General features: G+C 36.4%; 4 protein-coding genes across 4 annotated transcripts in view; 1 reads left to right on the top strand and 3 right to left on the bottom strand.

Annotated features, from left to right (window-relative positions):
• Nucleotides 1–734, bottom strand: part of LOC127811921 (dihydrolipoyl dehydrogenase 1, mitochondrial) — a 2,991-nt gene extending 2,257 nt beyond the window's left edge. Inside the window, exon 1 of the mRNA XM_052352128.1 lies at nt 272–734. Coding sequence (XP_052208088.1) covers nt 272–547 — 276 coding nt within the window. The 5' untranslated portion in view covers nt 548–734. The remainder of the gene's footprint in view (nt 1–271) is intronic.
• A 489-nt stretch (nt 735–1,223) lies between these two features.
• On the bottom strand, nt 1,224–3,989 carry LOC127811922 (probable protein phosphatase 2C 47). The gene is made up of 2 exons (XM_052352129.1): nt 3,593–3,989; nt 1,224–2,592 (listed from the first exon to the last, which is right to left on the bottom strand). Exon 2 carries the CDS (start codon nt 2,572–2,574, stop codon nt 1,633–1,635), a length of 942 nt encoding a protein of 313 aa, XP_052208089.1. The 5' UTR covers nt 2,575–2,592; nt 3,593–3,989; the 3' UTR covers nt 1,224–1,632.
• A 2,276-nt stretch (nt 3,990–6,265) lies between these two features.
• Nucleotides 6,266–14,288, bottom strand: LOC127811920 (hydroxyproline O-galactosyltransferase GALT3). Its single transcript, XM_052352127.1, has 8 exons — nt 13,498–14,288; nt 12,221–13,145; nt 11,454–11,683; nt 11,065–11,340; nt 10,188–10,316; nt 7,588–7,764; nt 7,394–7,501; nt 6,266–6,707 (listed from the first exon to the last, which is right to left on the bottom strand). Exons 2-8 carry the CDS (start codon nt 13,008–13,010, stop codon nt 6,501–6,503), a joined length of 1,917 nt encoding a protein of 638 aa, XP_052208087.1. The 5' UTR covers nt 13,011–13,145; nt 13,498–14,288; the 3' UTR covers nt 6,266–6,500.
• Nucleotides 14,289–22,036: 7,748 nt separating this feature from the next.
• On the top strand, nt 22,037–25,309 carry LOC127811002 (polygalacturonase At1g48100). Its single transcript, XM_052350669.1, has 6 exons — nt 22,037–22,520; nt 22,611–22,778; nt 23,162–23,206; nt 23,318–23,525; nt 24,369–24,450; nt 24,544–25,309. The coding sequence occupies exons 1-6, from the start codon at nt 22,137–22,139 to the stop codon at nt 25,046–25,048; spliced, it is 1,392 nt and encodes a 463-aa protein (XP_052206629.1). The 5' UTR covers nt 22,037–22,136; the 3' UTR covers nt 25,049–25,309.
• The last annotated feature ends 174 nt before the right edge of the window (nt 25,310–25,483 follow it).

Raw genomic sequence — 25,483 nt, 5'->3', positions numbered from 1 at the left:
CCAAACAAATGAACAATAATCTCGATTTGTAAACGAACATATGAATAATACACACACATATTTCAATTAAAGGAATAACGCAGTTCAAGAATCTTCCAAAAGACTAAAAGCATGTAATCAAATAGATGCACGAAAAAAATCCACCAGTCAATAAAACTAAGAGATAGAACCGCCAGATCTAACAAGCAGCTACAAAAAAGAAAAAAAGAAAAAAAAGAACTACAGCACAGATCGGAGCCAAAGAAATCGAACACAAATAAACAAATAATACCTTGGAAGGGATGCAACCAACGTTGAGGCAGGTTCCGCCCAACGCGCCTCGCTTCTCGATACAGGTGGTCTTGAGGCCGAGCTGAGCCGCCTTGATGGCGGCGACGTAGCCGCCAGGGCCGCCACCGACGACGACCACGTCGTTGTCATCGGATCCTGAGGCGGCGAATCCCCTGGAGAAGGAGGTGAGAGAGACGGAGTACCTGAAAACGTCGGAAGAGAAGGAATTGCAGAAGAGATGCGAAGCCTTCCGTCTGGCCAAGCTCGCCATCGCCATACTCGCTCCGATTTCGAATTCGATTCGTCCAGAACCCTTCCTGTCCCGGGCCCTTTATGCCAGATTAGGTCTACAAATGGAGCTGTCTGAAGATGAAGGAAGAAAGGAAGGAAGGCGTAAATCAATTGCTTTCTTCTTTATTAATTTAGCACTGGATACTGTGTTCAACGGTCCAGGATATCGGTTCCTGCTCCGCCCTCCATCATCTTATCCCGTGCGTGCGCTGACTCAAGATCCAGATCAAATTTTCTCTCTTACCAATAGTAACTTGATAATAATATAAAAATAAATTCTAAACACGTGCATTTTTTTCCTTGTAAGCAAAGCATAATCAGTCAGTCATGCCTAATATTTTAAATTAATTACTTTGTTTTTGTTTCTTTACTGTTGGATTCCAATTTGCTGTCTCACACTTATTGTTAGAGTGAGTGAGAGTTGTCCATGCCATCAGATTTGAGCCTCCAAATTAAATTAGAATTCATGTTGTCCCATTGGGCGAGTTTCATATTAATTTTTGGGTATGTAATTATTTTTGTTTGGAGATAGTTTAACAAAAATACATAAATTAAGGACCTATATATTTCATTTCGACTTGTACAGAGTATATAAATTAAGGCTTTACTCGAAACATTACGATATTAATCTTAAAAATAAACATGCATCTTAATCCAAAACAGTCTTTTAACTCTCATGATTCAATCCTGAATCAACTCTTTGTACTTTTTCAACACGATACTTAATCTATTCGGATCGAAACTGCACTTGATGATGGAGGAATTGGGCAAATAAAATGAGCCAGAGACACAGTAGCCTAGCTCATTTTACATTTAGCACTGGACAGAAAGATATATGCTCTGCTAATATCTCTTTATTATACTAGAAAAATGGTGTCCTCACAAGCCTTACCAAGCAATCACCACCCAGATCAGATAATATAGATGAGATAGTAGAGACACAGCTTCAAGGCTGGTGCTTAGATAGCTGGCTTTTCCCAACACAGCCACAGATTTTCAATCTTTCTGCCACAAGTACAGTTAACAGGATCGGTTTTACACTCTTAAATGATTTTGTCTTCACATTCAGTTTCAGTCCAGGAAGTTCCTCAACCTATTCCAGTCGCGCCTCGACCTTGGCCGGCGAGGAGTAGGCTCCCGGGAACGAGGAGGAGAGAAGCACAAGACGATTGCAGTGACGTTGTCCGTTGTGTTCAGGCGCAGCGCTTCGTTCACCAGTTCTTTGGCACACTCCTGTGGGTTGTCGTGGCGCATTAGTGCACGCCGAACCAAGTTGACTGCTTCCTCATTTGAGATGGCATCCCAGATTCCATCACAAGCGACAATCAGAAATTCATCTTCTTCGGTTAGCATGATATGTTCGACTTCTGGCTCGGCGATTAGAGGTGATGAAGAGCCTAACGGAGATTTCATGTACCAGTCTCCGAGGGCACGAGTGACTGCAAGATCACCATTGAGGTAGCCATACTCGATGTAACCACCAACCTTCTCCACCCTCTGGTACTCTGGTGGATAACTAGGCCTGTGGTCTTGGGACATTTGCAATGCAACTCCTTTCTGGCAGAGAACAGCGCGACAGTCACCAGCATTGGCGACCATTAGATGCCTGCCGAGTAATAGGGCAGTCAGTGCTGTTGTTCCGGAATAAGGAGAAACACTAGATTCTCCAGCCAATGCTTGGTCAGCCAGAAGAAACGCTCTGCGATGAGCACTGACCAACTCTTTCAAGAAAGCATCGTTAATTTCAGATGTTTGGGGCAAGTTAACATCTTCAAAGAATAAATTCATGGCATGCTCCTTGATGTAAGCTGCTGCTGCATTGGAGTCACCATGTCCATCAAAGACGGCATAAAAAGCACTTTGCAAAGGGCACCCAAACAGATGGCCTAATTGTGCAGATAGATCATCAATGCAGATGTGTTCGTCTTCATTGAATTCTCGGTATCCCCTGTCTGTATGGCTACCAGAACGAAAGTTTGGGATGAACATATTTGTGACAGCAGATTCAATCATCTTTGAGCAGCTCACAGGCTGTTAATTTAAACAGAGAAGACACGGGGTTAAATCACCTCTAATGACAAATATGAAGACCAAGTAAATGCGGAGCACAATTTCCAGTTTCAACAAAATACAAGAACTACTATAATGCCATTCTTGAAGCTAAGCTAACCAAACAATAAACCAACTAGTGATTTCAGAAACAGTCACACTCCGATGGCCATATTGCAAGTAGGGTTAAGATTAATCTTCTTATACTCTCACATTTATCATTAAAAAAGTGCCTTCTTTTATGATAAATATAACAAGATGTATATGGGGCTTAAGGCTTTCTGCAACTGTTAAAGATCATTAAGCCATTATCAGCAGCCTAACCGCAAAGAATAACATACAAGAAAAAGAAACTGCACAAGCTCTGGTCACAAATTATGTTTAAGCATTTCCTTAGAGCAATGCAATTAACGAAAAGGGAACCAAAAGTCCTCGTATCTTCCAAAACTGTATGGGAACAAAGAATGTTCTGTTTCTATATACAAGCTGCCAACAAAGAAAGCTCGAGTATTAATATAAAAAATCAGCTAACACTAACATTTGGTATAGTACTGTTAGCAGATGGATGATAAGAGCAAATTTATAGCAAAACCGGAAGTCGAAAAAGATAAACAGAAGGGGAGAGGATTATCGGGCAGCCAAATTAACTTCATATGTCGATTAATTAAGAGGCCACGAAAAGTATCGCTGCCATGAAATATCTAATTCCAAGACTAATCAAAATTGCTTGATATATGTATATATCCATACAAGCAAAAATTTCTAATAAAAGTGAGCTACCTTGGGAACTTGGATCCCATCAAGTTGAAGGAAAAGAAATGAAAAGGAAAAAGATGGGACATCAATTTGGAGTTCAAAAACGAATATAAACCAAATAAATATCCCTTTAGTTAGTCAAAAAATTTTTAACTACAAATGATTCCAGCTTCAAGCAAGAGAAACAGAAAACAGATCAAAGAATCGAAGTCAAAACGAGCGATACCGCGGGATGGTCGGGAGCCTGAATTGGGCGGAAGATCGGAAGGGCGTCGCCGGCGGTTTGGCGGTGGAAGCGACGTCGAAGAAACCGTTGTCGAGATGAGATAGGGTCGGGGGACAGTAAGACAGCTTTGTCTCAGCCACCATCCTTGTAGGGCATCGAAACACAAAAAACAGAAAGAAAGAGACAGGAGTTTGAATGGATTTGGGGCTATTTCCGTCTTCTGAAGCTATGGAAGTAATTGGTAACGAGAAATGGAAGTTGTTAATGAAGCTGATACGTTACAGAATTATGAGGAACCTGCGCCATGCGTTGTGTGTGCGTGTCTATATTATATAGGGTTAGGGTGAGAGAGAGGGAGAGCTAACTGTAACGTGCACGCAATCTGAAGGAAGTGCTCCTTGTTTTGGCTTCGCTTCCTTTCCTTTCCTTTCTAGTTGCTTCTCACCCGCGGCAGCCACCCACCGACTCCCAAACCCAATTTACTAAGTTGACCCTGTTTTTTTTAAATTAATGTATATTTAATTTAAAAATAATGCTATTAGTACAAAAACACTTTTATAGGTGGATTTACATAATGATAATCTCACTATAAATTAAGAACTTATCTCGATAAATTTACGATATTCTCTTCTCTCTCTATCCCCTTTCCTCTTCAGCAGTGCCTCTCACAGCCTTCGTCTCGTTATTGTCTTTGCCTCACCGCCCATCGTTGCCTTGTCCTCACCATCAATCGTCGCTCCTACCTCGCACTTATCGCTCGACCCCTGCCATTGCCTAGCCTGGCCGACGCCTCACCTCTCGCATGGCCAATCGTCGCCTCGCCTCTCACATCTTGCTTGACCAACCACCGCTACTCGCCATCTACTGCATCCTCGCCTCTCGCAACGACAATCGGCCAAGCGAGAGGTGAGGTGGCAGTCGGCCAAGTGAAAGGCTCGACTTCAACTATCGGCTAGGCGAGGCAACGATAGGTGACGAGCAACAAGTGATGAGGGCGAGGCAGGCTGAGGAGGGTGATGAGTGTGAGGCAGCAATCGACAGCGGGCGGTGCTAAAGGGAAAGGATAGAAAGGGGTAAAATAGTCATTGAGATAAAAGAGAAATGGGCAAAATAGTCTTTTCAACTTACTTATAAAACCCACTTGTAAATGGTCTTTTGTACAAATAGCATGATCTTTAATTTAATACATCTTCCACTTTCACTTGAGATGACTATTTTTGCGTGGTTCTCGATTACATAAAGGGAGATAAAATCGCAAGATAAGCCTTTGCTCCTTGCATAGGACGAGGATCGAACTTGCAACCCACTAAATTGACACTAGTATATTATTTATCTAATAGCTAAACATATGTCTTAGGAGCCATCTTCCACTTTCACGTATTAGGCCAAAACAGGTAATTGAAGTATATTAAATTAAATTATCAAGTCACATTAATTGAAATATATTAAATACATATTATATTATATTGGATTTTAGAATCGGTATTTATTTACATAATATATACTACAATTCGGTGTGATTGGGCTCATTTTTCACTAATCAATCAAGGGTGGGTTAGGCTTGAGAAGCAATCATCTTTTTTCCATTTAGAGTGAGGGCTGACCTTGCACCGCACTGCATTTACTTCAAAGTGTTTGTGGTTATGCTTCAGCCTCCACTCAATGGCACAAGCCAAAAAAATATAATATGCAATTTTTTTTTTTTTTTATGCAATTGTGAACCAACTAGATTGTCAAAGACAAAAATGCACAAAGCCAGTTTTGAATCATGGTAGGACGCAATATAACCATGAATCACCTGCTTATCCATTCAATGCAAATATGAAGATGAAGTCATTAATTAACCAGATGGAAAAGTGATCAAATTAATTGTCGACAAAATTTAGCATCCCAAGGGTTAACTTAATGGTAAAAATATTATAATGATTTCTCTATTATTGGGGTTCAAATCCTTTTGAGATGAGCCCAAACGTTTAATTTTATTTTTATGTGCTCATTGCATGAAATTTGTAAAATATTAACTAGACTTGTTTATGAATTTACCTAGTACACGTTTTAAAAACACAATAGTGTGACGATCATATTTTCATAATTATATACTATTTTGGTTAGATTTTTTCTTTTTAATATATTACTATTAAATAGAGAATTTCTATCAATCTGTCATCACCCATTATCATAAGCATGGTTGCTGGTGAAGGGCCTTTTTGTTAGGGCTGCCACAAGAATAAGACAGGAACTAAGCTTCCAACCACTAAACAAGACGGTGACAACAACTCTTGTTACAAAATTAGGGGCCCCTTCTTGTGATAAGCATCAACTTCTTTTATCCTATGAATGGTTGAACGAGTGACATCTGGAGAAGGGAAATTTTTGGCAAATAAATAAATAACCCAAAGAGAAAACAAAGAAGGCTTACATCTCAGGCAGCCCCTGGTACTGGAAACCACGTACTACGCATAGCTCTCGCGAATTCCCACCCACACGTTGGTTTGCTTTCACTTCAGAAAACTAGGCATTCTAATGGGTCAAAACAAACCAACCATTTGACTTCGGAAGTCAATATGTTGGAAAACTCCAATATTCAACTTGTTAGTACCTTGTGCATCAGAGAAGAAAACCCAATTAGTTGAGATTGTTGGCTAGCAAAAGTTAAATGGTCCTAGTTAGACGTTAATGAAAAGGATATTTATGTCAACTAAAACCAACAATGAGTTCATAAAGATTTACACTACTTCAAATTACATTTGTACTAATAGTAAACAAATCAACAACTTGTTGCCAGGCAAGATGCACAGAGAAGCACATACCACACAGAGAGGACATCAATGAATTGGGGTCAAATCTACAAAAATTCAGGAGAATCTGTTTCCTAGAGCTGTCAACTTGGTTTCAACAAGGAGAAGATTCATTCACAGCATTCAGATTTCTGCTCTTTCTGTAACTTCTCCCACAGGCATAACACCTTCCTTGGGTTTTGATAATGAGCAAGAATGTAGTTTGACTCACATCCAGCATTGTGAAATCGCTCGTCACTGATATACTGCACTTTGTGACCCTGTTTCTTGAATTGCTCAATCCATATGCCAACAGCAACATCTTCGAGTTTAAAAAGCTGAAAGAATCACAAAGATAAAAGAGAACTTTAAGGGATATTCAAAAGAGTAAAAAGTATAGATGGCTTCAGAGCTTGAAGATAAGACAGTCCGCTAACAGGGTTCCAACCTAGAAATTTTTACAGCACATGCTTCCTGCAATACATGATCTAAGAACATTCATTATTTTTAGAAAATGTTTATTATCGCCTTTCTTCATTTTCAACCATTTCTAGAATTCATCCACTCGTAGTCCAGGTTCTCCATCATATTAGGGAGGGAACACCATATTGTACGGTTTGTAACCCTAAAGTCATGGATAGGGATAGCAATAGGTCACCCATTTACGTACTTCTTTAACAAATTTGTAAATAAAACTTAATACCTACATCTCAATTTTATACTTGCTTTAATTTTAAATGAGAATAATTGAGGCCCATTTGGGAGATCCATTGCCATCCCTACTCGTGGAGGTCGAGGAATGTATACTGGTTGTTAGATTTTAACACCAGAGTGTTCTCAACAGTTAGGAAGAATGTAACTTGGGATTTGCCCAAAGTGAAATTCAATGTCATCATTATCTAAATAGGATGGAGCAAGAAAACCAAAAATGTAAACAGTTTCACACACACACACAGCCATATGATAGATCAAGTGCAAAACAAGGCTCTTACACCTTTCACAAGCATAAAAAGATGGATCATACCTGGAGGTATCTTTCTTGGTGGCCTTGAACAAAGAATTTGGCAATGTCACTTGAGATTATATAACCTGGACCATGGGCCCATGGTGGATATGACGCATGTGGCCATTCCTGCCAAAGAGAGATCATTCATCCAATCTAGTAACCTAATGAGGCTGATACCACATGACAAAATTAAAGTTTATTAAAATTGATACCTTGGCACTGATGTACCACTTGTTGTCCTTGTCTCTATGGGGTGATGAGTCAAAGGATATAAGACCATAAAGAAGCCCATTAGAAACCTTTCCCTTTAGACTAGAAAGAACTTCATCAATTCTAACAAACGCGTCATCATCTGTTTTCATTATATATTTTGCTGGGAGAACTTTGGTCTGCAAATTTAAAGAATAATGTATATATGAAAACCTCAAATGCACAAGGTCTTATAACAAAGGTCATCAGAAATTTTAATCAAAGACTGGGAAAAATAATAAATGGCAACAGCACAATAAAAATCCTGGACTTATTAATCAACCTGATTAGTGGGACAGCAGAAAAACAGAAATTAACTTTAAAGATAAAAGGCTAACGCTTTTTCATCTCCAAACTGTTTGATAACTCCTCAAATCCCACATTAGATAGGATTGAGACTTTCAAGTAAACTGATCCCACATTGGATAGGGATAGAAAACCAAATGGGGGAGTTGTTGTCTATAAATAAGCCTCTCAATATACAGAACTATGCTTTAGTAGCGAAGTTATCTTAAGAAAACTGTAACCAAAGTTATCAGAGTAATGACAGTCGGAGGGTTTATAGTTTTATCTGTTCAAAAGTTGTAAAAATTTAGTGATTGGTGAATTAAACCCTTTTTGGGTTAAAATTTTTCATGTCCCTTTTTCAATGGGTGTGGTTTGTTTGATTGAATCTTAACACAAATGAAGTACAGAGCTGGCAGTTAGTCTTGGGTCAAAAATAAAATACATAGACTGGGTTCTTTCATATCTAAGGTCCTTTTTTCCATTATCCGCCCATATCACAAAGACTTCTCTTCGCCATCATGTAGTTCATTTCTATACGAAGTTTAACTAAATTTACTAGGGCAAATATATATTAAATGAATGAGCCAAATTCCTACACCAAGTGGAATGTCAAATTTATATATGAGCACCAAATGCACCACCTACCACAAAGTTTTTTAATCCATTATTTTTTGTTAATTGTAAAATTATGTAGAAGGCCTATCATAGAATAGATTCCACTGAAGGATTTATTGCTTCACGGGTAAAAAAAAAAACTAAGAAATGATTAAAAAAATCATATTTGATTTCCCTTATTTACCAACTAAATATTCAGCAGACAACTCCATAACATTTCTCATTAAGAATATTATAGATTTGGTTTAATGGATGTACAGACACATTATATTGTTAGATTTTTATTGTGTGGGCTTACATTAATTGTGAATTTTATTTTATATTAAATCAAGTTAAGATGTATTACTTTGATTATGAGACATTTAAAATCCCATAAATAAATAATTTAAACTAGTGGGCTAATAATCGAGTTAAATGAATGTGGGCTAAATTAGCGCAAGCTCATAAACTAGTGACGAGGAAACTTGTAAGCGGCTTTCTATATACAGGAGGGCTGGGTTCCCCTTTCACCTCAAGAAGGTTAAAACCCTGGTTATGAGAGGATATAAATTCTCTTAAGAGTGGTTACTTTCTCTCACCAATTAAAGAGTACTGGAAAGCTTGAGAAAGAAAAGGAAATTCCTAGTGCAACATGTTTTTACAGATCTGCTGTGAAGACTATCATGGATTCTAAAACAGGTTTGTCTATAAACCCAGAGTTATATTGCGGTATGGTGTTTTAAGCAATCATGTTTAAGATCCATATATGTATGTTAGTTATTGTTAACATATATCACTAAGTTGTTCAATAATTGCTCTAAGACATAGTGTTTGAATCAACCTTTCGTCTATAGGTATAAATTCTAGCCGTATTTTTCCCTCACTTTCTAAGGAAAAAAGAAATATTCAACTGCCCCACCACCACCCCTACCCCCTAAACCCTAAACCCCAAATCCCAAACCAAAAAAGAACAAGAAAATGAAAGTAACTACAAAGAATTCCTTTGAGGCCAATTTTGAACTTCCATGGTGTGAGTACATCTTAGATTTCAAAAAGTGTTCACGGGCATCACATAAGACTACAAATTTTGCTTATCAAACCACCAACCACCCCTCCCCTGCCCCAATGGGAAAGAAAGGGGGCGGGGGTGAAGGCAGGACAACAAACAGAAAAAAAATACACAAATTCCCGTATTTACTATAATTTTACAGTTGGCATACTATAATTCCACAGTTACATAAACATGTAGGCAATCCCATATTTACCATATCAATTGAATTGTGGCATAGAGAATTCATGACAAATTCACAAATTGCAGAATTACTGGAGATTGTGTTTTAGTCTCCATAAGTAAGTTATCTTCAACAGCTAGCTGACATACATTTTTTAAAGCAACCGATAAAGAGACGTGGGGAGGAAACAGGGGAAGAAAACAAAGGAAAAGGAGTTCTTAAGTTTATGCTTCCTCTCACGCATCAGAAAATGAAACAAAACAGAACCATCTTTTCCTTCTGCAAATTTTCCATCATGGCTTCCAAACACAACACTGTCTTAACAAGCTAATGGAAGAATTAGGTCATAAACGCAACGGTGCTTAACTTAAATTATGGCCAGAATTATGCAAGCATAAAATATATAAATCAGCAACCTATTTTATTTGATCAAACAAACACCTCCATACCCCTAGAATGGAAACTGCAATTGTCTTTAAAGTAAGCAGACTGTAGTAATCAACAAATGGCATCAGTTGAATATCTCCATATGCTTGAGCTTCCTTCCATAACTCAAAATTGACCTCCTTGTTTGTGTGCTGCAGTTGTGGAAAATAAACAAACATAGTTAAAATCAAGTTGTCTCTATCCCATCAATAAAGTTAAATATCTTTAACAATTGCAACTAGAACAGATTCCAAATGAAATTTTCATTATAAAAGCACTTTATTAGAGACAAAAGGCTGGCATTATCACAATAACAGTGTACAAATTCATATAATTGGTGACAATTAAATACTCAGACTGTAACGTTCATTTGACCCTGATGTGGCACTCATATACCTGGGAATAGTTAAGAAGGTAGAAAATGAATGACTTTCAAATGCTCAGACAATAAGGTTGATTTGGTCTGGATGTAGAATTGATATCCCTAGCTAAACTCTCTTAGTTTTCCAACATTTGAATTGTAATTGAAATAAATAAAGAACGCAGAAGAAGAAAATGGCTTCTTTGGAGGAGATTCACTTTAATGAATTTCATATCTTTCTGGTGTCTAACCTTCAACTGACCCAGTTAAAAGATAAAATTCTTAGAATTAACAACTCAAGTTTACTCCTGAGTCAGTGCAGTAATCACAGTCCCTAATGTGACTTTAGTACTAGTTAAAATACGCTCTCAACATACAATATGCATATAGATGTATGTATGTACTGACATTTATGGAGGAAATGAAATCGAATACAACAGCCTCACTAGACTCCTGTTGGGATAACCAAAAGCAATATAAAGAAATAAAGACTATTTTGATACAATTAAAACCAGTCCTAGTAGGTAATGATCATTTACCAGGCCAATGAAAAAGCGGACAGCCACATCACCAGAACGTATAGCTTCATATTGCATCCAAGACCTCCTCAAAGCCATACGACGTTCAAAATTATTGCCAGTGGAGAAAACCCCAATCAGCATTACAAGTCTTTTCTTGGAAACTGGTGGAGCTTTGAGGTGCTCAACATCAGCTATCAAATCCAAATCTTCAGAAACAGGCAACCCTTTAGCTAAGGCGGATATGAGATCCAGACCACCTACGTTGACTCTGCTAACCAACCAAGGTTCAAGTTTCTGCATTTGTAGAAATAGCATGCAGGTTGCATTAATCACTCCTATTCAGATAACAATTCCAATAAATATTCTGGCCTTTGTTTTGTAAATTCCATGCAAAAACCATACCTTACCTCCCTATATGCAAAAGATGTTTCATGCCTTCCATTCACAGTCACATGAAATCCCTCTACCCCAACCCAAATTGTAGCTGCAAATGGATTACTTTTAACAAATGGGAAATTAGCACTAGCATGAACAGTTCCATTGATCAACAACTTGCCACCATTAGGTCGACTTGCATTGACATTCTCTTCAACAGGGCTTCTGATAACTTGTTCATTGCACTTCATGAGTCCATCAACTGCAACTCATGCCAAGAGTAGGTCAGGGGGTTGATATGCAACAAAAAATATCTTTTACTGCTATCTGTGTCAAAAGATTGCCGAGACAAGAGGAGGTTGTTTGGCCCAGTTAACAGAACTGTAGATTTGACCTTGAATATATTGCCCATTCTTCAAAAACACTTTGTTTTTGTGAACCTCTTCCCGAGTCAACAAAAAAATCCCAAGGAATATGAAACTAAGTTGGAGAACTGGAGAAAATAATATCCCATCTCTTGTAGTCAGTGGAGTTAAGAAATGAATAAGATGCTTCTTCATGGAAAAATGGAACAAAAAATGAAATAGAGGATTCTCCAATAATTCTAGGTACGTGATTTTGGATCCTTCACATATTTAGTATTAAAGTTCATATACTCCATTACAGTGATCCAAATTCCAGAAATCAAAATGAGAGTGCATGTGCTTGTAGAGGAAAAGAATGTAACAACAAAGAACTTCATGAGTAGAATCACGTATAACCAGAACCAGAATTTAGGAAATCTGGTAGAATAATATACCTTTCCCATTGTTAGAGGACACATAATCAGGACATCTCTCTTCTTTGCCCCATCCAACTCCATTAGTCCATGTATTTTGAACTATGACCGGCTCTTCTGTCAGGTTATCCCCTGGCATGCAGACGTTGCAGTGAAAAATTACAGGGGCCATTGCTTCATCAGGAAGTTGTGATCCTACAAGTTCAATTTGGAAGCTACCATGGTGCCCATCAGATATCCCAATCAACGTGATTGAAGAATCCACAACAAGACCACAGGGAATCTGAAGAGCACTTCCATTGCTGGATGTTGTTGCATTAAATGTACTAATGGAGTAAGGACAATTTTTTGCTCGTGGAATGTTGCTGTTATTGGTAGTCAAAGAAAACTTGGAGATTTTTTCTTCCTCAATTGCAGACAATAATTCTTTCCATGCAATTGAACCCTCCTTAATCCCTTGAACAGTCTCAGGCAGAGCATCTGATCTAGAGAGCAAAGCACGCATTTGAGCCCAAGCAAGCAATACCTGATACTCTTGTTCAGATATATTTCTCAAAGTGTACAGATCATTTAGCCCTTCAACATCAATACGGTTAGGCTTTTTGGCCACAATGTGTTTTAGCTTTTTGGTTTGTGTATGGGATGAGTCAACTTCATCACTGCCCTTGACAACACCATAACCATCAGGTGGATGGCTATTGAAGAAATCCGACGCTGACTGCTTCTTCGGCTGCCTTCCCATAAAGCTATATCGCATAATCAAAATGCTACCAAGTGCTAAAATCAACATGCCTCCGGACCACTTCTTCATTCCAAAAAATTTGTGTCCTCTAATTCAATAATCAGTTGTAACACGAATTCACTTCCAGTTAGCTAATTCACGAGAGCACATGCTAGATAGCTCATTCCAGAATATGTCGTCCACAATCATATCGAAATTCTTTCCCTAAACGGAACAAATTATCACTACACTAGACAAGCTACAGAAAGCAAGAAATGCAGGATAATTTTTTAGTAGGGAGCCTTGAAAAGTTCAGAGAGCTGCAGAGAGGAAATGCTATATTGTAACTTGAGTTCAAATTTGGAGAGTCAGTCATTTAATTAATGATTACCAGTAGTAATTGTTAGCCTTTTTCTTTGGGAACTTGAACCTTATGGAGCAAAAATTGGGGAAAAAACAAAGAAAGGGAAAGGGATTTGCATTTTCAGGGCAAGAAAAAGTCGTTCGGAAAGGTCGAAAGGGGCAAAAATGCATAATGATCTCGAAGCACTGAGAACAAATGAATAGAAATCCGTACCTTGGTTCATTGCGGGACGGCCCCGTTAAAGCGCCAAGAAAAGGGGAGGTTCAGTGACAGGAACAGTCCAAAGATGGTGAGTGAATTACAGAGACTTCGAATAGAGCAAGGGGATGGGTTTGACGACTTGGAATGAAGCTCGACAGTGAGCTTCTCTGGATCTGCACCTCATAATTGTAGAAACGAAGCAATCTGCTTTGTTGAATAACGCCTTCGAAGAACAAACAAATCGATCTCTCGTCCACCGAATGGATTGTAGAAATTGCTACAGTCGGAAGGTAGCTCGTCTTCTTCATCTACCGCTTTCAATGATTCGATGTTCTCGCCAGAGGGAGGGAGGGAGAGGGGGGTGCTGGGGGGATGGAACGACGCCGTTTTAGTGAACAAAGCGGCGGATGCCACGCGCTTCTCCTTTTTGGCATGCTCTTGTAAGCTGGAAATATTTTAGTCTTTTGCATTACAAGAATTGGTGAGGGCGATCGCCATGGTTTCCCAACTATTTAGCAGGCAAAAGAACCCAGAAGAATGTGAGCTTGCTCCTCATCTGCCAATGATATTTTCACATCATCCTGAAAACTATATATATATATATATATATGTATATGTATATATTCGTGTGCTTTGCCATGGGAGTATATTCGTGTGCCTTGCCATGCTACTCCCATTCTTGTACCTCATATATATATATATATATATATATAGAGAGAGAGAGAGAGAGAGATTTGTTCTGTTGCTCGTGTCGGCGCCGGGGATGTCAAACGCGGGCATGAATGGAATGGGAGAGGGGGTGAGCCCATGCCCCTCTCTTATTTTTCCCGGGTCGAGTAAGATAACCATTTTATTCGCAAGGCTTTTGCATTGTTCTCTTGAGCCACAGCCACGTGATGAAACGCGTACACTATCTATCATCCATCCATTGTCGGTCGGATAAATGCACGCAGCAGTTCTTCTGTTCATCCACTCCTATAATTAATTAATCCTTCCTCAGATTTATCCGCAATAGGATCGGATCGTACGAGTTGTTACAGAAAATTAAGAATGTCCGTCCTCCATTTTCTAGGCTTCCATTTGAACATCCTACCACTGTAATCCAAACTGGTCCAAACTAATCTTAACATCAATCAATTTGGCATAAATCAAAGAATGTTTTTACTGTCAGATATTGAAGTGATGTAAAAGATTTTCTTTTCATTTTTCTCATTCTCTCTCTCTCATTCCATTCTCCCTATTTGCAGAGAGAATATAAATAGTATTGGAGTGTTAGGACCTAATGTCGATCCAATCTCAGCTCAAGTCTCAAGGCCTAACCTCGACTTAACTCTCAAGGCCCAATCTCGACGTGACCTCGATCTTGTGCCAGTTTGCAGCAACATTATTGTAGCCTCGTACTGGATATTCGCACGCCTACTCAAATCTCATCCTCATTTATGGCAAATCTAATCCTCGTTAATGACGGATTTCATCTATATTAATGAGGGTCCCGTCAACACCATGTTATCACTTGAAAACCTTCACCGACTTCAAATACTCAGTCCCATTACCTGTAAACGCATGATGCATGTATGTAGAATGACTCATTCCTCCTTCTATATGAATTTGCTCTCTTCAGAGTTAAAGGTATATTTTTTTCTCTGACTTGCTGATATTTTATCACTTTCTATTCCTTTCCTGACTTGAGCGTCAAAGTACTTATATGTGTCAGTCACCCCCTATTAGACCGATCGTAGGGAGCTGTCTCTCGCCGTTGCAGGTCCGCCTCTAACCGTCTTTTTTGTCAAGAAAGAACAAGTATATACATGGCAGCCAGTCACAAAATTTTAATCTATATACTTATCCCTTATTTTAGTTCTACGTACCTCTTAAGATTTATTCTTTTCTCACAACACCCACATGCATGTAGAGGGACCAACAGTTTCTAACCATGTCAATTAATTACTTGGTCATTGTCCTCATTATCTGAGAAAGTGAGAGAGGCTAATTACTTGGTCATTGTCTTCATTATCTGAGAAAGTGAGAGGCTGCTTTCTCAGGGTTCATCCAATATGTATAAAAAACAACCAAAATTAATTGGCCCGGTTCTTTATTTTCGTTGGATATCCTTCCTCCCTAGATGGGCTGCTGCTAGAGAGTAGAGAGATATCCCTTGTACTATTTTATTAAAACTTAATTTTTTTTCTTTGGGCCCATTGGAACAGTCTGTGTTAGGTGAAGAAAGAGGTCCAGCTGCCATTATTCTATTGTCGATTTTGGGTATTGTTTTGAGGGTTCAACTTCGCAACTGCCCTGTGATAATCAAAGTGGTTGATTTGCATGGAATTGAGCAGAAATATTAAGGGTGCCTTTGATATAAATAAAAAATGGAATTGAGCAGAAATATTAAGGGTGCCTTTATAGAAATAAAAAATGAGAGTGAAATTCTAATTCTTACCCCAATTCTTAAGAATTTCAATTCCTTGATTTCAAAGAAAATCTTCTCTTTTTTAAATTAAAATATAATTCAAATTTTATGAAATTAAAAAGTTGTTTAATAGAATTTCTTAAAATTTAGATGAAATTTGAATTTCACCCTTATTTTTTACTCTATCAAACGCACCTTAAGAGTTCCTTTCATTCATCGTGGGCAAAATTCTACATGTTAGATTATACACCAAAGGTCTCTGTACATATTAGGTGAAATTGCTATAATCTCTTTCTGGGTTTATATAGAGTTGACGTTTGATTAATGTGAAGCAATTTGGAGATTCACTTCATGCAGTTGGTGTGGTCGGCATAAATTAATTATATTTAGATAAATTACACTAATCTCCTTAGAAATAAGTTTATGGTTTAGTTTCAATTTACTTAAACATATATCCTCTATCTTGTACTAAAAGTTTTTTAAATGTATTAATCTAGAATTTTATTAATTTCAAATAAATGGGCTCTTAAAATAATTAAAAAATATAGAATTACTATGTTATTCTCATGATAAAATAAATTGTGGTATTCCTTTTAAATAAAGAGTACTTTTTCTCTTTTAATTTATTTGCTTTTTGGGGTTAAAAGTTCACGAAATTCAAGGTGGGCCGAGAGCCCAGCCGAGCATGTGATCCATGGGGCCCCGGTGGGGCAATGATTGAGAATATATTATTAGATTTTGCAGAGCCCACTCAATATAAGTGATACCATGGAGTCATTAGAAAGTGTAATTGTTGGCTATTTTTTATTTTTTTTATTATTTTAAAGTCCTTGATTAATTAAGAATTAACGGTTCAATTAATAATGATGAGTAATATTAAATTTTTCTAATACGTTAAATTAATTTATATACATCAAATCTAACTTTTACCTATTTTTCTCTATTTCTCTTGATCGTACACCATCTCTATCATTTTTATCTTTTTTTTATGAATAAAGTTTTAGTTATATCAACAATCGATGACAATTAATGATACTTGACATCAATAAAGACTTCGTATGAACAAATAGGGCAAAATCTAGTCACCAACTTGGATGGGTGATGATGAGTAAAATTATAAATTTGAGAGTTCAGATTTTTTTTTAAATTTCAATTTATATTACTTAAAATATACTTATTTATCTATCCTTCGTCCTTTCCATGTGTTTGTAATGTTTGTGGAAATCACGTTTTAACAAAGACTAATGTCAAGGACTTAAAGTGATTAACAAAATTAAAAAAGATAATATACTAAAATTTTAATTGAGAGACTAAAAAGCATATTTTTTAAGAGTTCCAAGACATCCTTTATATTAAAGTTAACTTTTTTTAATAATGTTATTTGGGGGACTGAGTGGGTCGACTCGATTGTTTGAGTGAATGAAAAGCTCAAATTGCACTTTGCTATTGGAAGTTTGAATACTGAACACGCGATCAAATATGTTGGTTGTGTCGTTTGAATATTGTATTTTCGTGACATCAAATATTATGTCAATATAAAAAAGAAAAGTCATGAATTTTAATTATAACTACAAGATAAATGTAATAGTACACAAAAAAAGGAAGATATCTTCACTTTTATACGTTTAATGGGATAAAAGTGTGCACAAAATAATAAAATATTCAAACTCACGATCTATTAGTGCGAATCCTACCTTATCATGGTCCAACTACTTAACTTATACTTTAGGACGTTTATCAAATAAATTCTTTTAATATTTAGGGTTGATATAATACACTATTATTATTAATAGCTATCATTTGTTATCTTTCTAAACATGTCTATGCTATTTCATATAAATTTTTAGGGGTGTCAAAAAATATTCGAAAATCGATGAATCAAACTAAACCGTGTCTTTTGGATTGGTTTTATGGTTCAAATGTTAAGTTCTGGTTGTAAGAAATTAAGAACCAATATATTTGATTTAGTTACTAGTTTTTTTTTTTTCAAAACGTGGTTCGAACCGAATCAGAACTGATATTATATTTATATATATTATAATTTTTTGGATATATATATATATACATACTCATAAATAGTATCACTTCTTAGAAAACTAATGAGATTCATAAATTATTTTATTTTTAGACTTTTATACATTATTGCTATAAAATGGTTGATGTAATCTCATTTGACGAGATAGTTTATGAATTATTTTGTTTTACTTTTACTTCAAAACTTGAAGAATTAATGAAGTTATGAGTTTATTTTAATTAATAAATTTGTTTGTAATTTCATATTTTATAAAAATATTTAAAAGCTAAATGTTAATTGGATAGAACTGAAATCAAACTAAAACTGGTCCGGTGTGATGGATTGATTATAATTTGATTTTATATATGTAATGATTCAGTTACGATTCTTAATTTTTTAAAATCATTAAAGATAATTCGATTATTGAATTCTTATAGGACCAAACACCGCTATAAATTTTAATCTTTCCACATAATAGGCGTCGACAAAGGAGCCTTATTTAAATGCACTTTCGTATATAAATTTTTAAATTTCTTCACAAATCTTTGTTCTAAACACATACTAAAGATGATAGAAAATTAGATTCTATTGTCTTCATTATTTTTTAGTCATTCTCAGTTTTTAATTTTTTTTAAAATAATAAAAACGTGTTAATTTTGATATTTTTAAAAATATATTTTTTAAAAAAATTTATAAAATAACTCAAAATAATAAAAAATCGTTTTAATTATTTTCATCATAAACATACTTAAAAATTTTAAAATGAGAAAAATGTTACAGATAAAAAGAAGCATTTTCAGTAACCTTAAAACAAATATTTAAAATATAAAATTAAATTTAAAACTCAAAAATAAAAATTAAAACAGTGGTTTGGAATTGAAGCAATTGCAATTGCAATTCCAATTCCAAATGAACATCAACACGCAACAGCAGGTGATCCTTCTGCACATGCAACCCCGATATGCATTTAGCCGTAAAAACTGTGTAAAGATATGAGTTGGCAGGCGCATGAGCACGCATGGGAAGACTAAGATCCCACACCACCATCACTGATTAATGTGCGCACATGTCATGTATGTACATGCAGTCCCCACAATTCATACTCAGTTTTAGTTGCTGCGTGGCCCCACAGGTATAGTACGGATGGCAATCAGATAGTAGATTATAGATAAGGATACAGATTCGAGTCATGACAGATATAGTGTGGAAGTTTCATCCTCATGTAGGGATGACTCATTGTGGGTATTATATACTATGTCTCCTACTTGATGTGTCGCCGTACACGAGACAGTGTGTGGGGATCTTAAGGTGAGGGACTTCACCTTTTGCAAACAAGTTTTAATTACTGCATTCATAATATATACATATATATGTATATATATATAGACAGACTCTGGAAGATGCATTCATTCGTTACTTATATATGTTGACGGTCCACACATACATCCCTCAATATTGATCCCTCCCTCCCAATCCTCATTCATCTCACACATGAGATGCCATGCCATGATCCATACATGCACGCGCGCACACCAAATAAATACATAAATTTAAATTTATGATGATATCTAAATGGTATATTAATTTATGAATTATTTTTTATATTATTAAATATCGGATTGAGGAATCTCACGGGAAGGAAGTCTTTTTTTTTGTTTTGTTTTTTTGTTTTTTTTTCCCGCTTTGCGGCATTGGGCTTTCCCGTGACACACAAAAAACACCAGCCCGTGATCACGCGACCGACACGTGCCGTCTCCTCAGAGATGCTCTCCCTCTCACACTCACAGTTCACAGCTTATATAATAAAACCAACAGTTGCTCCCACGTGAATACTTTATTCCCCCCAGAATTAGCTTCTATAATGTCCTTTTTTTTTTAATTATTATTTTCATAACTTAAAAATATACTACTTTGTTTAATTCAAATAAGTATTTTTTAATTAGTAATCAAACCTGCCTAACCTTAGCATATTAATAATTCTATATTAATTTAATTATTATTAATTACTTAAGTGGCTGATGGAACGTTCTACGGCCACGTCTCCCAACATTTCTGGTCGTCCTACTTGTCCACTTATTCGTTCAATAATATATTTAACCCTTTTAAGAGTTATTTGTTAATCAAGATAAGGGAAAAAAAATGTCAAATAAAAAAATATTTCAGATGTTTGATCTTTTCAACATATTTGTTAAGTTTGTTTTGACCATTTTCAAAAAAGCTCTCATGTGACCTCTTATCTCTTTCTTTCAAGATAAATTTATCTGACCTCCCCGCTTGGATAAATTTATCTAGTTCTTTTAAGATAAAACTCAATTACTTATATGCCCCTTATAGGATAGTTAATGCCATTTAATATATTTTAAAGATTTAAATTTATTAAAAAAAATTATTTATTTAAGTCTTATAATTAACATTATTTAATAATTTTTAAATTATTATATATTTTGATAATTTTTAAATTTTAAATGACATTATTCATGATTGATTTTTAAAATTTAAATTTCTCTCTCTATATATATTTTATTAACTAATATAATTCTTTTCACCAATTTTTAAATTATTTTATTTAATTTTATATTTTATTATCTATTATGAAAATATATTTTGGCCATTTTTAATTATCTAGGTGGAATTATTATAATTCTAACAATAATTATTTTTACTTTTTAACTCTTTTTAAATTTATTTTTGAACATGAATTTAGAAAATAAAATATTATTTTTATTTTTTATTTTTATTTTTTTGACAATTCATATTAATCATAAAATACTATTTTAATCATAAATTTGGTAATATGGATATTTTGGTAAAAAAAACTCTTATCTCGATGCTTATCATATGCGTTAACAAACACATAAAAAGAAAAGATACAATTATTAGTAGATTCTAAAAAATTTAACAAACACTCTGATATAAATCTTGGAAAACTTTCTAACCTTATCTTGATCATTCCATATTTTGATTCGGAATGCATTCCAATCTTATCCTGATACCTCTTATTTTAAACATTTTAACAAACGCCACCTTAATAAATAAACTGTAAACTTAGTGGGTCTTGTTGAAAGGGTAAATTTAACAGCATACCCAATTTCTTAATATTCCACATTTTATAAAAATATAAGATAAAAATGACCAATTTTTGAGTTAATATGAGGGTAACATCAATTGAACACATTTTTTGAATTAAAACAAAAAAGAAAAGAAAGGTGACCAGCATATTATTATTATTATTATATTATAATATACATACATTGTTTTGGAGGAACGCAGAGGGTAAATGTTGGGAAGGTGGTGTCGTGACGCCAGCCTCCACTCCAAGTCCAAGGCTTATTATTTGCGTTTGGGTGACCACAAGTCGCTACCCAACAATCAAGAGTCACGGGACCTCATTCTTCACCATCAAAACCACTCCGCCTCCTTCTTCTCCCCTCCTCTCACCACAGTCCCTCCCCACATTCCCCAACACTTTAACAAACACCAGATGCACCCGTCTTTCATTCTTGTGAAATTTCTCTCCTTGTAAAAGGTAATCACATTTTTACTTATGTGTGTGTGTGTTTAATTTATTATTAAAAAGAAATCATTTTAACATTTGAATTACTTGAAATAACGTTGACCAGGCGCTTATGTAATTCGTAAAAGGTTATAGTAACAAGGGGAAGTGGTTATATATAGCTACTTTTTCAACAAGGGTTTAGACATACTTACTTTTAACACTCTTGATTTGTGGGTAATGATGGGAATTGAAAAATGGTAATGAATTAACTAATGTTATATTGAGAAATGCTTGAAAAATAAAATACCATCAAAGTTAGGTGACAGTAATATTAGCGTCAAATAATGTGGGGTTAGCTTAGACATATGTAAACATATTAGAGAGAGAGAGAGTAGGAAAAAAAAACAGAAAAAGGGGAGAGATTCTGACATGCAGGAAGATCAGCTAGGGAACAAAAAGCGGCAGTGACCAAATTTTTCCGAGAAACCTCATGTTCATGGACTTATTTATTTATTTAAAAGAGAAATTCCAGGGACAATGATTTTTGGATCAACCGCAACTCGCCGCGTGTCAGCCTGTTGGACTAAAACTGTTCCCTTGGACGCTTTTCCCACCATAAATTACAGCCTCTACTTCAGCTGCCCATCTGCCATTCACAAGCACAAGCACAAGCAGCTGGGATTGATTTTCAATCTTTTCTCGGGGAAAAACCAGCCCCCCTCAATCCCCAAATGGAGCCAAAGCCAACTCCCTGGCATTTGGTAATTCTCCTTGGCCTGACACTCGTGTCCCATAATCTAAGCAATGTGCAAGGCAGAGCACATTTCCACAAGAAACCTAAAAGCAAAGGATCCCCTGCTCATACTCCCACTCCCACTCCAGCTCCAGTTCCGGCCAATCCAGCCCCGAGCGAGCCCCCTTCCAGCGGCATTTTCGACGTGACGTGCTTCGGGGCAGTCGGCGATGGCTCGACTGACGACACGGCCGCCTTTCGGGCGGCGTGGAAGGCGGCCTGCGCCGCAGAGTCCGCCGTGCTTTTGGCTCCTTCCGGCTACAAGTTCATGATCACTTCAACCATCTTCGCTGGCCCTTGTAAGCCGGGACTGGTGTTTCAAGTAAGATTTTCTTCCCTTTTTCTTTCCCATTTAAGTGGGAGTTTGATCTGTGGAGTTTGGTTAAAAGATTTGAGCCTTGAATTTGGAAAGGTGGATGGGGTGTTAATGCCGCCAAATGGACCAGATTGCTGGCCCAAAGCAGATAGCAATAAGCAATGGCTCGTGTTCTACAAGCTTGATCAGATGACTTTCAATGGAACTGGAACCATTGAAGGCAATGGGCAACAATGGTGGGAGCTCCCCTGCAAGCCTCACAGGGTAACTTTTCATGTTCCAATCTCAATCTCCACTGTGTTCGGGACATTAAGAATGTTCATAGTTCGCTCTAAATCTTTGATTTGATATGGTTCAGTTTTAAGTTTTTATTATCTTTTTTAGAAATTTTGAGAAAGGTTTGGCTTTTTTTTTTGTGTGTGTGCATATTATTGTATAACATATAATATAAACCTAAAAAAAATATTATCTAATAATACCATCAAAACTCTGACCAAACCAAATAATTATTATTTAGTTTGGTTTCAATACTGAAATTAGTTTATATATTTTTGGAGACCTAATGGTGCGCACCCTAGTAGAATAAAACGATGAATTAAATGCCAACTGATATTAAACTGGAATGCCGTGCCATTTTCACTTTTCAGGGCCCGAATGGATCAACCCTACCAGGACCATGCGACAGCCCAGCAGTGAGTACCCAATTCCTCCATTTTCGCCCAAATCCATCACCTCAACCGGCTGCCTTCTTCCAATGTTATATTACTGAAAGGCTTAATTGTTAATTTTGTTGCTCCTTTCAGTTAATTCGCTTCTTTATGAGCTCGAATCTGGCCGTCGTCGGATTACGCATCCAGAACAGTCCCCAGTTCCACATGAAATTCGACGGCTGCTCGGGAGTACTGATCGAGAGGTTGTCGATAAGCTCCCCGAAGCTCAGCCCCAACACCGACGGCATCCACATAGAGAACACCAAGCAAGTTGGTATTTACAATTCCGTCATCGGCAACGGTACGTATGGCAGCTATTCGATTCCATCTTCCACTTCATCTCCGGATGGAGAGCTAATTTCTTATCTCCAAGACTGAAACTAAATATTTCAAATGGTTATATATAGAACATAACATACATGTTCCAACTATTTTATGGTGCAGTATGTGTAATTATTGCAATACTAAAATGTTAATAGTTATATTTTTGGATTGATGCTTGAATTTATTTAACTAGAAATATCCTAATCAAATTATTTGAGTTTTCAAAAAAAAAAAAAACAATCAGAATGCATAGAAAAGTTATTGTGCAAACATTGTGATACTTAAATTAGATACTGAAAATGATCAATATTATATTAAAATTAGTATTAGAGATATATCTTTTATGAAATGAGTGTCTCTTATTTATAGAGAGATATGAAATAATCTTAATTAATCTAAAATTAAGATTATTATAGATAAAATCAATCTTGTTAGAATTAGAATTTTTACAGAAAACATTTACTTTAATTTTTCTTAGTCTAACTAGGATTAAGATTTTTACATTTTGGAACCTATATGTTTATCCTATTATTTTGAAATCTTTTTAGAATTAATTTTTTTTATACATAATTACTTATTTTATTTTTGAAATATTTGAAAGAATTTTTGAATGTTAGAAATATCTAGTTTGTGTGTTTATATGAACTTCTCGCATATGAAAAAGTTACGTCTTTTAGCCTAATAAATTATTTTAGACATTTTTTTAATCTTTTAACGACTTTTTGCAATATGACACAATAAGTTATATTCAGGATATTAATAACATTACATTTATAGTGAAAAACTGAAATTGTGAATAAACTGCGGCTTCATATGACAGGGGATGACTGCATTTCAATTGGACCCGGCTGCTCAAACGTAGACATTGAAGGTGTCACCTGCGGGCCTAGTCATGGGATCAGGTAAATAATTACAATCGACCGACCGACCGACCCATATTATGTAACGAACTTGAAACTGAACCGAGAGTTGTTGTATATGTGGAACATTGGTAGCATTGGAAGCCTCGGGGTGCACAACTCGCAGGCGTGCGTGTCCAACATAACGGTGCGGAACGCGATGATAAAGGACTCCGACAACGGGCTGCGCATCAAGACGTGGCAGGGCGGGACGGGGTCGGTCTCCGACATATACTTCGACAACGTGCAGATGGAGAACGTGCTCAACTGCATCATCATCGACCAATACTACTGCCTGACGAAGGCCTGCCGGAACCAGACGGCGGCTGTGTACCTGACCGGCGTGTCCTACCAGAACATAAAGGGCACGTACGACGTGCGCAGGCCCCCGATCCATTTCGCCTGCAGCGACACCGTGCCCTGCACCAACATAACCATGTCCGAGGTGGAGCTGCTGCCGCATGAAGGGGAGCTGGTGGATGATCCCTTCTGCTGGAACACGTATGGGACTCAACAGACTTTAACCATTCCTCCCATCGAGTGCTTGCTGGATGGGGAGCCCCATACCGCAGTAGATGTTTCCCAATATCAGTGTAATTGATATATATATATATAAGGTATGTACACATGCATAGGGGGGAAGTATAGTAGTTAGTTAAATAATAGCGGCCAATTATTTTGTGTTGATTGTTGTTTGGTTTAGGGTTTAGGAAGGCTCCATCCATCCCTTTGGGGTTTGGTTTCCCTTATTGTGTGATGGGAGTTGCAAGTGGATTTTGATGGCATCGATTGTTTTGCTGTAATAGATTTTGCAGCTTATTGTGCGTTCTGTTCTGTTCTTTGGGCATTCATCAAATCTTTATATTTTATGTAGCACTCTAATTTGTGAACAATCGTCAATATAATGTGTAACCAAAATGTATAAAAAATTATTTGAAAACAATAGTAATGAAATGTAAAGGTTATCTATGTTAATTATCACATTAACCTATGTACGTGGATAAAAGAACATTTTATGAATTCTTCTACAGAGTCA

Source organism: Diospyros lotus, chromosome 10 (genome assembly GCF_014633365.1).
Source record: "Diospyros lotus cultivar Yz01 chromosome 10, ASM1463336v1, whole genome shotgun sequence".
NCBI classification, from domain to species: Eukaryota; Viridiplantae; Streptophyta; class Magnoliopsida; order Ericales; family Ebenaceae; genus Diospyros; species Diospyros lotus.
This window is presented reverse-complemented; position numbering and strand designations above follow the sequence as displayed.

What these genes read in the sequence shown, in the direction of transcription:
- LOC127811920 (XM_052352127.1), bottom strand. Translation starts at nt 13,010, where the DNA reads ATGAAGAAGTGGTCCGGAGGCATGTTGATTTTAGCACTTGGTAGCATT. An exon ending in CATCTTTTGCATATAGGGAG is followed by an intron (nt 11,341 to 11,453) that starts GTAAGGTATGGT and finishes CTACAAATGCAG; the next exon opens with AAACTTGAACCTTGGTTGGT. An exon ending in ACCAAGAAAGATACCTCCAG is followed by an intron (nt 6,708 to 7,393) that starts GTATGATCCATC and finishes TGATTCTTTCAG; the next exon opens with CTTTTTAAACTCGAAGATGT.
- LOC127811922 (XM_052352129.1), bottom strand. Translation starts at nt 2,574, where the DNA reads ATGATTGAATCTGCTGTCACAAATATGTTCATCCCAAACTTTCGTTCT.
- LOC127811002 (XM_052350669.1), top strand. Translation starts at nt 22,137, where the DNA reads ATGGAGCCAAAGCCAACTCCCTGGCATTTGGTAATTCTCCTTGGCCTG. An exon ending in AGCCGGGACTGGTGTTTCAA is followed by an intron (nt 22,521 to 22,610) that starts GTAAGATTTTCT and finishes GAATTTGGAAAG; the next exon opens with GTGGATGGGGTGTTAATGCC. An exon ending in GGGCCTAGTCATGGGATCAG is followed by an intron (nt 24,451 to 24,543) that starts GTAAATAATTAC and finishes GAACATTGGTAG; the next exon opens with CATTGGAAGCCTCGGGGTGC.